Here is a 15,466-nt window from a genome sequence, read left to right as displayed (position 1 = left end):
CTGGCCAGGCAGAATCACAGGGAAGTGGTGGGCGCTTTGTGAGCTTGCGCCAGCGGCAACTCAACAGGCGAGCCCGGTGATGAGCCAGTGGGGCTTAAGCGCTGACAGAAAGCCCATGCGGTCTGCGCATGCAGGGCTGCGCACTCGCACACGAACCAGCAAGCATACCGTAAATTAAAAGGAACGCCGATAAGGCACATAACACGGTCAAACCCCTGAAACGCTCATCCGGCATCGTGTACAAGGGTGCGTGGGGCTGCTGTGGAGTCTGGAGACTCTGGACCGACACAACGGACTGCAAGGACTTTGCCAGTGGAGGTCACCAACACGTCTCTAAGTAGCTTCACTCTGTACCCACTTTTGCGTCGCCTTCCGCAGGCACGTGGCAGGGGCTGCCTGTTACGGTCAAGACGGTTGTGTCCTCAGCCAACCAGGAGAGTCGCAAGCATGCTCTCAAGGAGGCAGCACCCCTGGGCAGCACAGTGAATGTACACGCGGTCGCATGTGAGTGGTGTGGAAGCCTGCACGCCACTGTGCGTGTGAGGTCTTTGGATTTCTTCACGACCCTGGCGCTCTGCCCTGCCTTTCATGCAGATGCCAGAGCATCAGCCACCCAAACGTCATTGTGAGTGGACGGAGGGATGCGTTGGAGTATTCGCGTTGTGGGCTCATGGCCCTGCCTTGTTTCCCATCAGCAGGCCGCGGCTTGTGCGCAGGGTTTGTGCGTTTACGCCGCTGTGGTAACCAGGCACAACGGGCCAGGTCCTTCGTTTTGTCATGGAAAGTGGCGCGCCCCTTGTCCCGTCCCAACCTTTAACGCACAGGCCACCTACGCGAGTGAGCTGCAGCCCATTGGGCTGCTGCCCACGTCGACCGCGTCATCTGACGCACCCGGCGTGTTAGGTAACAAGCCTCCGGCCTCCGGCACGGGCTCGCACCCCAACATCATGGTGAGGGGGCGTGCCATACGAATGCGTTAGTCTTTCCTTAAAGGACTCACGACAAGCGACGTGTGAAGTAAAACCACGGAAACGAAAGTCACATGTGCTGGCTTTCATATTGTGAATCTCGTGACGCCCACGCTCACAGGACTGGCGTCTGTACATCATCCAAGAGTTTGCGGACGGGGGACCGCTGGCCAACTTGTACGGACACCGCGCGCTGTGGCTCTCGCCCGGCGTCGTCAACCTGGTGCGTGGCGGGCGAGACTGTGCTGGGTTCAACAGGCTTTTGCCCCGACTGCATTAGCCAACGTGTCTATCTGCCTTTCCCATCCCGCGTGCAGGCGGCGGTGGTGCCCCTGGCCCTGGGCATCGCCCCCGCCCTGGCGCACCTGCACTCCAAGCGCATCGTGCACGGCGACCTCAATCCCAACAACGTGCTGCTGAAGCGGGACCCCGCAAAGCCGTCTGGATACGGGGTCAAGGTCGGAGACTTCGGCCTCAGGTGACGGCAGCCGCCTGGGGTAGCCGCTCTCGCAGTGTTTACTTGATACAGGTACCCTCCCAATTCCCACAACAACTGAGTTCATTTCTGATCTTTTGGTGACCCAGTGTGATACTGCGGCCTCACGACCGCACGCACGGACGCACCTGAGCAACATCCGCATGGGCACCATGTTTTGAAGCTGCCCGGCTGCGGCGTGCATGGTGTGTACGCAAATGGGCTTTCCGCAGGTCCTAGCTGTGCCTGAAGCTCACTGCGCATAATAATGGCGGTAGCCTTGCTTTGGTGTTTCTTCATGCCTCACCTTTTGATCCGTTGCAGGGCCAAGTCGGATCCGCCGCGGACGTATAGGTGCTGGCAGTACTAGGGCTACTACATTTGCTTGAGCGGCTTGAGGGTCATAGTTTAGTCAGCAGTTGACTGCGTTTGGCTGCAGTTGGTTGCAATCGCCAATGGCTGAGGAATGTAAGCTAGTGTGAATGCATATGCAAGACGCCGCATGGCTGCTGGTGTCAGAATGCGGATGTTACAGAGGTGACAGTCCCAGCACCCGAGGACGCCGAGCCATCACATGCTATCAGGGCCCAACTTGACTCCACCAACCCCGACTTTGCTGCAAACCCTCCCGCGGTCAAAGTCCGTGTGACTCCGCGCACAGTGAGTCCTAGCCAAGCCTCAACCCGCCAGAGCCCCACCGCTGTGCCTCAACGCCACAAACCTAGGCACAGGAGTGCTGGGAAACGTCCAGGCCGCAGCACACACGCACAGCGCACGCACTAACCAGGGCGCAAGCGTCCAGGTACTAGAACGGTCGCCCACACGTGCATCCTGCCCACACACAAAGCAAGCCACCAACCACGCACAACCTCTCACGGCGAGGGAGGTGGGGAATCAGCGTCATAAGGCAAGCGCAATACCATGCCCTCACCAACAGCCCGAGATATGAAAGGATGCGCAGACGGCACAGTGTCCCAACCCTTTGGCCTGATACCCAAAGTCACAAAAGTCTGGAGACGACCCCAGAAGTCAGCTACGACGGCAAGTCCAATGCTCAGCACCCGGGCCGACGGCAGCTTCGCTCGCGCCGCCAGCCCGGCCATAACCATACGCTGCCGACCAAAGTCCAGGGCAGACATAGCAGCGAGACACACCACATCCCACACAGGTGGCGCAGGCCCCGCAGGCGGGCGCATTAACCACAACTCCTCACGAGGGAAGGCACTTAAAACATCCTCTGGCATGAAACCCATAGCCATCCCCATGTTTTCCCGCAGGGACAGCGCAACAGTGCAGTCCCAAACCAGTGACGCCGGCCCCCATCCTGCATGTCAACCCCACACGCCCAACACGGGTCAACAGCAACGTGAATGCATATGCAAATGCAAGACGCCGCATGGCTGCTGGTGTCAGCCGCGTGAAACAACCAGCAGGGAACGAGCACCCCGGGTTCAGCATTTCGCGTCCGCGTCCCGCAGTGTTCACTCTGGGCGTCATCCTGTGGGAGCCAGGGGTCCTATCTTGTTTTCAGGGCTATGCCTAGCTCAGACAATAACGGCAGGCTGGCCGCCGTCTTTTGTCTGGACAAATGGCGGTTTAGGGGCATTTCCAGAGGAATTCAGACATAACCCGCCCCAAACCCGACAAACTCTAGCCCCGGAAATCAGACGTGGACATGAGGCCATGGGAAGAATGTCCAGAAAACGGCCAAAAGAGAGGCATAAAGGTAGGCGCGGGGAGGCGAGGGCGAGAAAGGGGGGGGGGGGGTCGGCACGGGGGAGGGGGGGGCGGCAAAGAATGAGCCGGGCATTGATCAGCTTGCTAGAGATGACGCCCACGATGACGCCATACATCTAACTCGAACGTAGCCTACTCATATCGGTTTAGCTTGAACGTAACAAAGCATCAGTTTCCATACTGAGACCATGCTCGCCGCTCCTTACGCAATTCTTCGACGATGAAGCGGGTATGCTGGGGCGGTGAGCCATCGCGCTTGGCTTGCATCGCCCTGCTGGCCGGCATACTAGCCGTGACGGCGCAACCTTGGAACGATGACGCACCGGGCACTCGACTGGTTCAGTCAGCGTTACAGTTGCGAGACGCCCTGGCGGATGCAACTGTCGCTGAAGTGCTGGTAAACACCAGCATTGTGATAAACGGAACAGCCTGGCGACCTGTGGAAGTCACACGGAGCCTTACGGTACGCGCAACCCGCGCCCTTCTCAAGGCGAATCGCTACGCGGTTGTTGACTTCGGAACTACGGTGAGGAAGCCTGGGACGTGCTCACACTTGAGCACGAGATTCGGCACGAAACCGACGCACGGTCACACGCTCCGCGCTGTCCAGACCCCCACGTTTCCCGACGCCGTGCTGCTTTCACTGCAGCCTGACCCCCGCTCTCATGGCCCGCTCTCACAACCCTGTAACCAATGCCCGGCACCACCGGTGCAGGTCATGCTGTTCTCCCTGGGGTCGGGCAACGTCCTGACTTGGATAGGAATCGACGTAAGTACGGGATCCCGCGCGTGGATGCACAAATGCTTGTCGGTCCACGGAAGCGACCGATAATCTTGCACTCCGCCTGGACAACACCGTTCCAAACTTTCTTGCACAGGTTTACACCTCACATGCGACGCTTGGCCCCGTATTCCGTCCACTGCGTCAGTCTCCTGGGTCTGTTCTGTCATTCAAGACATGCATCATCCACAGACTTGTGGGGGTGCCGTACGAGGTGCGCACAGAATCTTCGCACGCACACCGAGCAGGTGCTGCGATTCAACATGCGCGCCATCACATGTAGCGATGACCGCGGCAGGGTTGCGTGCTTTATTTAGTAGCGAGCTGCTTTAGTCCGCGGCAGCAGTGGCAGAGTGGCAGGCACACGCACACGCACACGCACACGCACACGCACACGCACACGCACACGCACACGCACACGCACACGCACACGTACACGCACACGCACACGCACACCACGCGCACGCGCACGCGCACATCCATACGGTATGCACACACGACTCTGGCACCATACGGTATGCACAAACGACATGGCAGTGGCAGAGTCAATGCAGTCGACCGAGGGCTAAGTCACCAATCCAAGCATGCATGTAACTAACCGTGTGCATGGCTGCGCGCAGGCTGGGATTACCAATACTGCTGCCATCCCACGCCCGGCGGGCTACCCAGGCGTACAGCGTGTGAGCAGTACTAATGGCAACATCACTCTGCTAACAACTGACCTCAAACCCCGCGTGTTGACACAAGTCGGCATTCTTGACGACTTTGCAGCCTACATACCGCCGGACAGGTGCGTGGGCGCCGGCTATCGCTGGCACGCAGCAGAGCGTGCACTGCGGTCCGCTGCTGCATTGGGTTTAGCTAGCCATGGACGCAGACGCACCGCCGTGCAGGCTGATAGTAGCGCGAACATGGAGGGTGTGTGGTACGAGCGTAGTGGCCATGTCACGCCGGCGGAGATGGATACGTGGTGTGCCGCGATGGCCGACGCATGCAACCTTCCCTGCGTGTGTTACCCCAGTGTTACCCCGCTCGCAAGCAAGGATGATTGACCCCAAATAGCAGCCATAGGGTTGCAAATGGCTTAGTTTGAGCTGTGCACCAACGCATACGTGGGGGTGGCTGGCTTTCGTTGCTCGCTGCGTGCAGTTCGCTGGCGGGCCAGAACCTGTTCTTCGGGGATTACGTCGTGCTGGTACATGACTCGTACTTCCTAATAGGTAAGGAATCTGTCCGCCGACATCAATTGTCGCTAACATCGCGCGCCCTATGGTTTCGCCTCAGTTGCCGCATCGGGCTAACAGACGCTACATTAGCAATTCTCGCACTTCGGTGACATAAGCTCAGGACGTACGATGCAACACGCAGCGCTCTATGCGTACGCGTACACGTGTTGACCCTTCCCCTCGTGCTTTCACGCACACGCACACACACACGCACACACACACACACACACACGCACACACAGACACACACACACACACACACACGCGATGTTTTCCTTGTGCTCATTAACACACACACACACACACACACATCTTCACAGATTACTTCGCAAACGCGACCTGCCTCGCCACTCGGCCGGGCATCGAGTGCCTGGCCATTCTACTAGATGAGGTTGAAGCGGACAAGGCCCGGAAGGAGGCAGCGCAGCAGGCGGCTGCGGACAGCGGCAGTGGCGGTGGTGACAACACGGCCACGGTGCGTTATGCATCGTGCACTGCATGGCAAGGACGTTAATTCGGTCTTGTGCGCCGAGCACTCCGCTATTCCTCATCGAGCTGCTCTGACCCTTTGTGTCATTCCATCTCCGCCCGGCCCAGATCGTGGTTGCTGTGGTGGTGCCGGTGGGTACTGTGCTCCTGGTGGCTCTATTGGGGTCCATCTGGTGGGTGCGCCGCAACAGGCGGCGGGAGCTGGAGCAGCAGCAGCGCGCCAAAGCCGCCGCGGACAAAGCAGCAGACTTGGAGGCGGGCGGCCCACGGGAGAAGACGGGCACTGGCGGCGCGCGGCTGGGCGTGCTAGCGCGCGGTGTGCAGAACGGCGTTGGCGGCGTTTTCTTGGGCATCAATGGCGAGAAGGATCTACCGGAGTGGTCGGAGGCGGCGCATCATGAGGCGGTGAGACGAGGGGACACGCACCAAAGGGTTGCGCAGACTCCTGCGTGCCATACTGATGCGCTTCACCCACATGTCTGCGACGTATCCGCTACACACAACGTCCCGCTCCGCCTGTGCCCGCCCGCAGGACGACCTTGGAGACATGGAACAGCCTGCGCCTGTAACCGGCCTGGCTGGCAATGGCCGGCGGGGAGCGGACAGTGTTGCAATCATGGAAACGATTGCGGAAGCCATCAGCGGCGCCAGCAGTACTTCCCTTCAACTGCCACCGGCACAACCGGCACCATCTGCTGAGTACCAGACCAAGGTGGAAGCGCACCAGCTGTCAGGCCCACTGCAAGCATCAGTCACTACGCCCGGCATGGGCCAACACTTGCCACCCGACGTTGCAAGTGGGAAGCAAGCAGCCGCACCAGACCAGGCGGGAGCCGACATCAGCACACAGAGCTGTTCGCAGCGCGCTCGCTTGAAGCCGGCGCTCTCGTGTGCCCTGGACGGCAGTGAGGCACTTGCCCTGGTGTCGGTGGGGGCGGACGGCCAAGCAGACACACTGGCGACGGAGTGTGCCCTGTTCGGCTCAGCGGGTGGCACTGTGGACATCAAAGTCCCGGAGCGCGCCCCTTCCCCTCAGGAGGTGGTCGCAGAGCTGGGAGCTCTGGTGAAGGAGCTTCGCGGCACCATCGGCCACGTGGCGATCGTGCTTGAGGGCGTGTTGGGGCACGGCTCGTTCGGCACCGTGTACAAGGGTGCGTGGGGCTACCGCCGCGCTGCAAATTCCTACTGCTGTTGGGCTTGTTAGCTGAGCCGTGACCTGGCCTGCGCTGTGCTGTGGAAGTTTTGAGGTAGCTGCACTCCGTACCTGCTTCCCTCCTCACCCTCACAGGCACGTGGCAGGGCTTGCCTGTCGCGGTCAAGACAGTGGTGTTCAGTGCCACACAAAAGAGCCGCAATCACGCGCTTAAGGAAGCGGCACTGTGAGTAGCGTAGCGGTGTTAGGCAAATGTTAGGTACAACGCATTCAATCTGCTGGTTCACTACTGCGATCGTGCTCACTGCGGCGCTGCTCGTCCCGCCGTGCATGCAGGTGCCAGAGCATTGTCCACCCCAACGTCATCGTGAGTGGAGTGGCATGACAGGACACGATGGTGGTGGCGGTTTGGCGTAGTGGCCAGAGCGGTCTTACATCCTGTCTGTCTCAGTCCTGGTTTTACCTGCAAACGAACAGGCCACCTATGGGAGCGAGCTACAGCCTATCGGGGTCCTGCCTCCTCCCGCCGCGTCGTCAACCAGGGCACCGAGGGCATTGGGTGACCCTTCACCGCCGCCGGCGCGCAAGATGTCCGACCTCAACATCAAGGTAAGGGCGCAGGGGCCCACTGTTTATGCGAACAGTAGGCGTGGCCGCGGTGCCAGTGGTGCATCCAAGCAAGTATGGGCGTTAAGAAAAGCAATTGACTTCATGCAACATGCGCGATACGCATCTCGTGCCCATGCGTGGCCTTCTGCGCCCATGCCCACAGGACTGGCGTCTGTACATCATCCAGGAGTTTGCGGACGGGGGGCCGCTGGGCAACCTGTACGGACACCGCGCGCTGTGGCTCTCGCCCGGCGTCGTCAACCTGGTGCGTGGCGGGCGAGACTGCTAGGGGTTTGCTAGGCCTTTGCTCCATCCGACTGCAACGAGCAAACATATCCCTCTGCAACGTCTGCCCATCCCGCGTGCAGGCCGCGCTGGTCACCCTTGCCCTGGGCATCGCCCGCGCCCTGGCGCACCTGCACTCCAAGCGCATCGTGCACGGCGACCTCAACCCCAACAACGTGCTGCTGAAGCGGGACCCCGCGGAGCCGTCTGGTTACGGGGTCAAGGTCGGCGACTTCGGCCTCAGGTAAGGGTAGCCGCGTGGGCGGGGCCGCTGTGTTGATATCGGTTTATATGATACCGTACACGTACGCTCCCAATCCCTACAATCCTTGAACTCGTTTCTTGTCTTGTCGTGACGCAGTGTGATGCTGCCCAACGACCGCACGCACTTGAGCAACATCTGCATGGGCACCATGTTTTACATCTGCCCAGCCGTGGCGTGCAAGGTGCGGGGTGGGGGGCACTGCCGCCGCTGCCATGTAATGCTTCCCTTGCGGCGTCGCCTTTACGCTATCTGCTGATGTTTCAACAAACCTGGCTCTTTACAGGGCCTGCTGGGACCGGCAGCGGACGGTGAGTGGGTGGTAGCCTTGGAGTCGTCCCTCATACGATCGGGTACAATTTGAAGTTCGATCGGCGGGCGGTTCCCTCACCGACCTTCCTTTTAAACCGCTTCACGTGCCCACGACTGCTGGTGCAAGCCGTGTAAACAACTAAACGGAACGTGCGCTGCTAATATCTCAAAGTGTAAGTGCGTACATCATGTTCCCATGCCCGCGCCCCGCAGTGTTCTCTCTGGGCGTCATCTTGTGGGAGCTGTACCACGGCCGGCGTGCGGGAGTACGGACCCAGGAGGTGCGGCATCACGCCGCTGGGCTCTTGACCAGTCATCCTAGCTATATATGGGGCATACGATGATCAATCAAGCCATATGCGCTACAGAATACGCAAGCGGTGTGCGCTGTTCTGTCACATCGCAGGGGCCCCGGTACTGTAGCAACTTCCCCGCCTTCCCGCCCACCTGCCCCGAGGTACGTGTGCGATGCAATCTGTGGCCCGGCGGCCCCTGCCATGTGTCTACATTAGCAAATGAAGTCTCCGCATGTGCATGCACTGCAGATCTACAAGGTTATCGCGCTGCAGTGCCTGCAGCGTCAGCCGCAGAACCGGCCGTCGGCGACCGTCATCGTGGGTGCGCTGGAGCACCTCATGGCAAACCTTGGTCTCGCGCAGGCGTCGTGCCTTACCGCCGCGGCTACGGGTGTGGCGAATGCAACGCCATTGCCCCCGCCTGCCGCGGGGCCTGAAGGCGCTGGCACTCATGATGTGCGTATGTGCGGCTAGCCAGGCTTTTACCATAGCATGCACTTTGCCATGTACAGCATTGGCAAGCTATGCATACGTGCAAAGGCCTTGGGTTGCTTACCTACGATGGGAGAGAACTTGTTACTGAGCGAAACACGCTAAATGACGTGTGAAAGATGCAACTTTGGATGCCTTTTGTGCTATGAAGTGACTGCAACTAGAATTGTGAAATTGTATGCCTGGACTTGGTCCTAAACTCTATAATTTCTTATTGTTAGCAGGCTGACATGCATGTGTGACCATTTCAAGACACATTGCTCAACTGTCACCTTGCCGTGCCATGCGTGCGCCGAATGGGTCACATGCATTGTTGCACGATTCTGTGTATCCCCTGTCTGCCGGAGCTGTCTAAATTTACTGGAACTATTGTCGTGCACTGAGGCGTATTCAAGTGCTTAGCCGACATCGCCTGGACGCAGAGTGAAACACGCGTACGTGCGCAAGGCAATGGCTGTCGGGCTTCCAGCACTAACATAAGACTGTCATCAATCCGTAAGCACTGGGCAGAGCTGTGAAGTGTGATATGTTGTATGGAAGTGTGGTACTTGCATTTCGTGTCAGCGGACGCCCCTGTGGGACGCCCCTCTGCTTTGGCATTCTCTTAGTCCTGCGCCTTGAGCTCCTCCATGGCGCTGCCCCAGTCCACCTTGGCCTCCTGTGCGTGAACGGGGAAGGGTTGCTGGTGTTGGTAGTGTTTTACCCTTGGTAAATGTGCGGCGACACGCCGACACCGTTTCGCACTTACGCACTTAGAGGGTTGTGGCGCTATCGCTCAGTACAATTCATATAATCACCCCCTGGCTGTGTTCTGTTGCAGAAGGGAACTGAGATGGGGGCTGAGATGTGATGTGGAGTACTGGGTCGGTGTCAGGTGTGCGGTGACTGCAGCGTCGTGCTGGGGCTCACGCCCTCCGGGCGCAACCGCGACCCTGGGGTGAGAAGGCCAGGAGTGGGCCTGAGCCACGATCGAGCCCATGAACGCCCAGCGGCCCCTACATGCCATAATGCCAAGGCATTTGCAGTAGGCGGTAGTCTTGTTACTGGATGTGGGTGTAGTCGTGTTATGGTGTAGAATGTGCGTGCCCTTTCACGTCGCCACGCGACTGATATTACAGGTTATTGAGGCGGGAGACGGCATTGCCCCACGCAGCGCGACATAATTTGCAACCAGGGCTAGGGAAGGAGGGCACTGCGTTCAAGGAGAAGAGGCGGGCCCGGAACAATACAATGTCAGGGCGTGGGAACGTGTCAGACAGGTACATGGCCGGGCAAACCCGGGAGCGACTTGACAAGACTGGTTGGCAGGGCTTTCGGCGGTAGGGCTCTCGCCAGGTGCTGGGGTCTGGAGTCTGGACATGGCCAGGCGAAAAATCCGTCGGGGGATCACATCACCGTCGTGGGGGCAGCGGTAAATCCATTCCAACTCGAGCCCCTCAACGCCTGCGGGGAGCATTTCTTCAGACTGTTGATACTTGACTTTGACTTAAGGAACGTCCAGAGGCCGGGAAGATATGTGACCAAAAGGAGGGACTACTTATCGAAGTGCGGCGAAAGCCGAAGAACGCTGAGCGCGGGAGAGGAGAGCTGCTGGAGGCGTTTGGGGCGGAGCCAGGGGAGGAGCGGGGGTGGGGAGGAGTGCAGGGACAAGTTACGGGCCATCGACTCTCATTTTAAGGTTTTAGGTTCTATACTTTGCTGGTGTACCTTGCACAATGGGAAACGTGTGGATAGTCTCGTTCAAAAGAGAATTGACACGCCGGTTTCCGGGCTTTGACCAACCTCCCCACGGTACATAGGCAATACCTTCATTATTTTGTCGGAAGTCGTAAGGCTATCGAACGGCTGGTGTGTGTGGGCCACGCGCGGGTCAGCGGGCAGTCTTGACCAATCCCATCCTCCCCCGTCTCATCCGGACGGGAAAGAGAGGGCGCCCAGCTGTTACAACCTCCGTCCTCGAATTCGAAAGCTTGCTACGTGCTTAGAATAGGGAACCGCTGCTGCGGGCACTGCGCATAAGGTCTTCCATTCTACTACCTCAGCCACTCGCTGGAGTGCACTTGAATCAACATGCAGACCACCGTGCTCCGTTCTTCCACTCGTGTGGGATGTGTGCGTCCAGTGGGCCTGGCTCGTGCGCTGCCGGTGCGCCCGGTGGTGTTTGGGTCGCGCACGCCGATGCTTCTGCGCTCGGCGAAGAAGGACGATGGATACATCTCCGAGGATGAGGGCCTGGGCAATGTTGCTGCTGACTACTGCGCCATCGACGGCGCTGGCAAGAAGGCTAAGCGCTCTCTCGGCGAGATGGAGCAGGAGTTCCTTGCGGCGATGACCTCGTGGTACTACGAGGGCAAGCCCACCATGTCCGATGAGGAGTTCAGCCTGCTGAAGGAGGAGCTGATCTGGTCCGGCAGCATGGTCGCTGTGCTGAGCAGCGACGAGCAGCGTTTCCTGGAGGCGTCCATGGCCTACGCCAAGGGCAAGCCCATTATGACTGACGAGGACTACGATGCCCTGAAGGCTGAGCTGCGCAACAAGAGCAGCATCGTGACCGCCCAGGGTCCCCGCTGCTCCATCCGCAGCAAGAAGATGTATGCCGATGCCGAGCCTGACTACCTGCGCATGACCGCGCTCAACCTTCCCGGCGTGCTATTCGTGCTGGGTCTCGTCTTCGCTGTGGACTACTCGACCGGCTTCGGCGTGACCAAGCTGGTGGAGCTGCCCGCCCCTTACGGCCCCATCCTTCTCTGGGGCCTGCTGCTGCCCTCGCTGTTCACAGTGGCCTACGCCCTCACCCAGGTGGGCTTCAAGGACAACCTGATCCTGAAGGCCCCCTGCCCCAGCTGCGGCTCTGAGAACTTCTCGTACTTCGGTGATGTCTTCACCGTGGCCGGTGCGCGCGGGCAAAACCTGGTGGAGTGCCCCAACTGCAAGGCGGACATGATCTTTGACGAGTACAAGCGCGTTGTGGTGGTGGCTGAGACGTCGGAGGTCAAGCAGGAGAAGCTGGCGGCGGTGAGCGGCAGCGCGGCACGGGGGTTCGTAATGGGGAAAGGGCGCACAGAAAAGCGGAGGCCTGGGCAATGATGCGGCTGTGTGCGGGGACGCCGTAGTGCAGCGGGCTGGGTTTTTGCGAAACTACACAGCTCTGCCCGACCCAGGCACGCGTTCCAAGCGGTCATGATGGTCTGCACGACCACCTGCTGACCGTTTTTCTCTTTGTCCGCATCGTGTGGTTTCGCGCCGCAGGCTGCTGCCAAGAAGGCCGCGGTGAGTCTCACGGCGGGGCGGAGTGGGACTTGGGATGTGCAGCGAAAAGCTGGGGGACCGTACTCTGGTGCGGGCATGACGGGCCAGGCCGGCGCCCTGGATGCTACGGTGTTCAGACGGCCTCACGCCAGCGGGAGCGTGCCATGGGTCTGATGGGGTATTGCTGCGTCTCACATGGAGTGGCCACCGTGGTTGAGCCGTGCACGCTTGCTGTTTCCTGCAGGCTGCTGCCAAGAAGAAGGCTAAGGCCGCTGCGTAAAGCGCTCTGGAGCCTGTGGTTGCCTGGAGCCGTCAGGAGTGCGTGTGGTGCGCACACAGGAGTACGCGTCGCAGCAATAACAGGTTGCTGTGGCATTTCTTGATTTGCGCACGGGGGGCGCCAAATGGGCGCAGCGGGTCGCAGGAGGCGCGGGGTGTGCGCCTTGTGGTTGTGAGCCGAATGCAAGGGAGTTGGTGAGCCTGATTGGGTTTGAGGACCCGCACGTGTGGATATTATCCGGGGTGTATGGCCTTGTTCACGGTGGCCGCGGACGCATCGCCCCTGGCTGGTGCTGCCCCTGGCGCCCGGCGGGCATATCGCGGTAGGCGGGGGCGGTGCTGAAGTGACGATGAAGTCGTGTGCGGAACTGCTGGCGCCCGACTACGGTGTTTTATTGCGGGAGAAGAGAGAGACTGAGAGATTTAGTGAAGGCCACGGGCTGGCTAGGTTGGTGCAGCCAACCCAGCTGTGGAGCCATCCGGTCACGTGGGCCCCCGGCCATTCGGGGAAGACCCGTCGCGCGTTTTTGTCAATGAGCGTGGCGAGGATGCTATGTGCGTGTGTGTGAACTGCGCGGTGAGAGGGGATACGGACTGGGTGCTGGGGCCGCATGGTTCCTTACCCGTAGATAGGGTACGAAGGGCAAACACACGTGCCCCATGCGGCTGCATGTGTTATTCGCGGCGCGTTAGTTTGGAGGGAGCGCAGGATACTGGCATTACCGGTATGGCAGTGCCGGTTGACGTGGACCAGGAGCGATGCACGAGAGGGGTCCCCGCATGCCGAAAGAGTATTTGGAAGTCTTGCAGACGCTCGCGGAATGCCCGGTTTCCTCAGTTGCTCCTGGTTAGTTACACTGCGTGCCTACAAATATCCGAGCAGGGGATAGTTAGAGCGACCGCCACATGTAACGTAAGGTCTTGCGTAATTGCGTCCACCTTCCACTGCCACAATTAGTTCCCGCGTCGGGCAAGTGAGCAGGCAGGCACCGGTCACAGGTGCGATGGGGCATGGCGTGGGCCAGAAAGTGTAGTCCCGTGGCGACATGGCTGAGCCCCGAGAAACAAGCGACGTCCAACCCGGGCGCCAACCAAACAGGGGGGGGGTAGTTTCGACTGGGAAAGGCCCCATGTTCTAAAACGAAGGAGCTTGACGAGAGGACTCCAAATCCACTTTCAGAGTTTCAATCAGGGTAGTAATTGCAAAGTTATGGGCCCTCAAAGTTCAGGGTCGGTCGTCGGGGTTGGGGGTCCCCAAGGTTTCGTCACGCGGATGTGGGTGGGACTGCCAGATTTCGTCTCTGCGCCCTAAACGCCCCTCTAAACGCTCCGCCCATTAGCACAAGTACTAGCACACATTAGCGTGCACATACTAAAGCATTTGCAGAACGTTTGGCCTCTGGAAAGCGGCCGCATGTCCGTCCACATCGGCATTGTAGTAGCGTAGAGCCCCACTCGAGCGTCTCTCACTGGTGTAATGGAGACTATGCGATCTGATGCTAACGTGTAACGGCCAAGGCTTCGTGTGGGTCATGGCGACAAGGCTGCCGCCGGCCATCGAGCGTGACATGAATCCCGGGATTCCTCACATGATCCCGGGAGAAAGTCGACCAATCTCTTCCGGCACACAATCCCAAACATCATATGTGCAGCGCAATTGTAAGCTTAAGCGCACGCCCCGGTAGTCTGACAGAAGGGTCGGTGGTCGGCCATGGACACATGGACATGTGTGGCATGGCTGCCAGTCAAGTTGTGCCTCCAGCTGAACCGGAGGTATACAATTGTAGAGCTCGCCGAGAGCAGTCGATTGACACCGACCTGGCTAAAAACCAAAGGGTTTTGAGGGGGTTTTGAGGGGTTGCACGGTGGTGGGGGTCGGTCGGTCGGTCCGGAGGGGGGGTCGGGAGGTTTTGGGACATGGGGTCTGGAGGTTTAGTTCGTACCCCCCCCCTGAACCAAACATGGAAAACGTCGCCGAATTGCCCGGCCCCTTTACCAGTACCACGTTACCGTAATCCCGAGCTGCTGCGGAAGGCTGACTGTGGTTTGGCAGGCACGGGCCACGCGTGATACAGCCCCCTAGCTGGCTGCACACCCAAGGCACATCACACACCAACAAAGGAGTCCCCTGCCTTTCCGTTTCGAAGCGTATTACTCCATCAGCGGTGCAAATGGACACACGATCTCAGACCACATAACTACATACTACGCGAGCGAAGCTGCCGTCGGCCCGGGTGCTGAGCATTGGACTTGCCGTCGTAGCTGACTTCTGGGGTCGGCTCCAGACGTTTGTGACTTTGGGTATCAGGCCGAAGGGTTGGGACACTGTGCCGTCTGCGCATCCTTTCATCTCTCGGGCTGTTGGTGACGGCATGGTTTTGCGCTTGCCGTATGACGCTGATTCCCCGCCTCCCTCGCCGTGAGAGGTTGTGCGTGGTTGGTGGCTTTGTGTGTGGGCAGGTTGTACGCGTGGGCGACCGTTCTAGTACCTGGACGCTTGCGCCCTGGTTAGTGCGTGTGCTGTGCGTGTGTCCTGCGGCCTAGACGTTTCCCGGCACTTCTGTGCCTAGGCTTGTGACGTTGAGGCACAGCGGTGGGGCTCTGGCGGGTTGAGGCTTGGCTAGGACTCACTGTGCGCGGAGTCACACGGACTTTGCCCGCGGGAGGGTTTGCAGCAAAGTCGGGGTTCGTGGAGTCATGTTGGGCCCTGATAGCATGTGATGGCTCGGCGTCTTCGGGTGCTGGGACTGTCCCCTCTGTAACATCCGCATTCCATAACTACATAACCCCCAGTGCTCCAGCCGGCAGTCCTGTGCGCTGCTACTGCCTGGCAGTGCCTGCCTTGCTGCGATA

General features: G+C 59.5%; 3 protein-coding genes across 3 annotated transcripts; all 3 read left to right on the top strand.

Annotated features, from left to right (window-relative positions):
- Positions 1 to 24: 24 nt before the first annotated feature.
- Positions 25 to 1,927, top strand: CHLRE_07g340300v5 (uncharacterized protein). The gene is made up of 9 exons (XM_043064343.1): positions 25 to 246; positions 379 to 504; positions 595 to 625; positions 825 to 833; positions 904 to 950; positions 1,090 to 1,191; positions 1,286 to 1,446; positions 1,554 to 1,649; positions 1,768 to 1,927. The coding sequence occupies exons 2-8, from the start codon at positions 487 to 489 to the stop codon at positions 1,594 to 1,596; spliced, it is 411 nt and encodes a 136-aa protein (XP_042922911.1). The 5' UTR covers positions 25 to 246; positions 379 to 486; the 3' UTR covers positions 1,597 to 1,649; positions 1,768 to 1,927.
- A 1,357-nt stretch (positions 1,928 to 3,284) lies between these two features.
- On the top strand, positions 3,285 to 10,776 carry CHLRE_07g340250v5 (uncharacterized protein). Its single transcript, XM_043064342.1, has 18 exons — positions 3,285 to 3,706; positions 3,896 to 3,949; positions 4,059 to 4,175; positions 4,582 to 4,751; positions 5,111 to 5,181; positions 5,508 to 5,662; positions 5,785 to 6,081; positions 6,209 to 6,827; positions 6,965 to 7,055; positions 7,166 to 7,196; positions 7,307 to 7,438; positions 7,602 to 7,703; positions 7,807 to 7,967; positions 8,085 to 8,169; positions 8,272 to 8,296; positions 8,511 to 8,578; positions 8,704 to 8,754; positions 8,843 to 10,776. Exons 1-18 carry the CDS (start codon positions 3,401 to 3,403, stop codon positions 9,065 to 9,067), a joined length of 2,760 nt encoding a protein of 919 aa, XP_042922910.1. The 5' UTR covers positions 3,285 to 3,400; the 3' UTR covers positions 9,068 to 10,776.
- A 148-nt stretch (positions 10,777 to 10,924) lies between these two features.
- CHLRE_07g340200v5 (uncharacterized protein) lies at positions 10,925 to 13,537 on the top strand. The gene is made up of 3 exons (XM_001692461.2): positions 10,925 to 12,100; positions 12,335 to 12,355; positions 12,579 to 13,537. Exons 1-3 carry the CDS (start codon positions 11,156 to 11,158, stop codon positions 12,612 to 12,614), a joined length of 1,002 nt encoding a protein of 333 aa, XP_001692513.1. The 5' UTR covers positions 10,925 to 11,155; the 3' UTR covers positions 12,615 to 13,537.
- Positions 13,538 to 15,466: the final 1,929 nt, after the last annotated feature.

Source organism: Chlamydomonas reinhardtii, chromosome 7 (genome assembly GCF_000002595.2).
Source record: "Chlamydomonas reinhardtii strain CC-503 cw92 mt+ chromosome 7, whole genome shotgun sequence".
NCBI classification, from domain to species: Eukaryota; Viridiplantae; Chlorophyta; class Chlorophyceae; order Chlamydomonadales; family Chlamydomonadaceae; genus Chlamydomonas; species Chlamydomonas reinhardtii.
Note: the sequence above shows the minus strand (reverse complement) of the source record. Positions and strands in the feature narration are given on the sequence as shown.